This window comes from Chenopodium quinoa, unplaced genomic scaffold (genome assembly GCF_001683475.1).
Source record: "Chenopodium quinoa cultivar QQ74 unplaced genomic scaffold, ASM168347v1, whole genome shotgun sequence".
Taxonomy (NCBI): domain Eukaryota; kingdom Viridiplantae; phylum Streptophyta; class Magnoliopsida; order Caryophyllales; family Amaranthaceae; genus Chenopodium; species Chenopodium quinoa.
Genome location: NW_018743285.1, coordinates 2,802,545 through 2,803,800, shown reverse-complemented (window position 1 = coordinate 2,803,800; position 1,256 = coordinate 2,802,545). Strand labels below are relative to the sequence as shown.

General features: G+C 37.1%; 1 protein-coding gene across 1 annotated transcript; it reads right to left on the bottom strand.

The window, feature by feature from the left end:
* Positions 1 to 236: 236 nt before the first annotated feature.
* On the bottom strand, positions 237 to 901 carry LOC110735727 (histone H3.2). Its single transcript, XM_021915911.1, has one exon. It carries the CDS (start codon positions 804 to 806, stop codon positions 396 to 398), a length of 411 nt encoding a protein of 136 aa, XP_021771603.1. The 5' UTR covers positions 807 to 901; the 3' UTR covers positions 237 to 395.
* Between the last annotated feature and the right edge of the window lie 355 nt (positions 902 to 1,256).

Below are 1,256 nucleotides of genomic sequence, written 5' to 3'. Positions count from 1 at the left end.
TTTTGCATTCCTTCCTCCTCACATCCCCAATACAAAGAAACTCTAATTAGATGTTAGTCCAAAATCACCATCAAATTTGATACGAATCAATTAACTTGGATAATTAGTCAAACCTCTAATAATTTCCCAGAATAATTTCTCATTTCAAATCAAAATATAATACGAGTAGCATTCAACATAATTTTTTTTTTTAAAAAAAAAAAAGGAATGACAAGAGTAATTTAACAAAAGTAGTATTAAACTATAATAATAATAATAAGATTTCCGTAATTCCATTGAGCATAAAACAAACATTCAGACTTCCATTTAATTACACAAATCTTCACTACAAAACCCTAATTTCCCATCTTCATCCCCAAATTACAAACCCTAATTAAAATCAACCAAACTTAATCTCAAGCCCTTTCACCACGAATCCGACGAGCAAGCTGAATATCCTTAGGCATAATAGTAACCCTCTTAGCATGAATAGCGCAAAGGTTAGTATCCTCAAACAAACCAACCAAATAAGCCTCAGCAGCCTCCTGAAGAGCGGCGACAGCGGAGCTCTGGAAGCGGAGATCAGTCTTGAAATCCTGAGCAATTTCTCTTACAAGCCTCTGAAATGGGAGCTTCCTGATGAGAAGCTCAGTGCTCTTCTGGTACTTCCTGATCTCTCGAAGTGCCACGGTTCCAGGGCGGAAACGATGGGGCTTTTTCACTCCGCCGGTGGCTGGGGCTGACTTGCGAGCAGCCTTGGTGGCTAGCTGCTTCCTTGGGGCTTTTCCGCCAGTTGATTTACGAGCGGTTTGCTTGGTGCGAGCCATTAATGGAGGATTTGGAGGTTTTTGAGGAGAGAGAAAATGGAGGGAAAGTTTAATTTTTTTTATGTTTGAATTTGAGATGAAGAGAAATGGTGGGATGAGGGGGTTTATATAGGAGAGAGAAGGCGGGAGTTTGAAAATTTTTAGAAGGGGATTTTTGAAAGGTGTCTTTGGGTTGATATTGAGGCGTTGGATTTGATGGGAATGAACGATGGAGATTAGGTTTGGGGCATACAAATTCGCAATTCGTGTCGGTTTTTTTATTTTTTTTTATGATTCTCAATGGCAGTCATCTATATATTCATATTTGCTCTACTTTTTTTTTTTGCGGCCGTGTAAAAAATTTATAATTTGTTAACATTAATATTTGTACCTATGACTTCATATTAATTGAAGTTAAACTTTAACCATCACTCCAATAACGCATTTTATGACACTAAAATTATATTAAAA

Bases quoted from the DNA above. Each gene is read 5' to 3' on its own strand.
- LOC110735727 (XM_021915911.1), bottom strand. From the start codon at position 806: ATGGCTCGCACCAAGCAAACCGCTCGTAAATCAACTGGCGGAAAAGCC.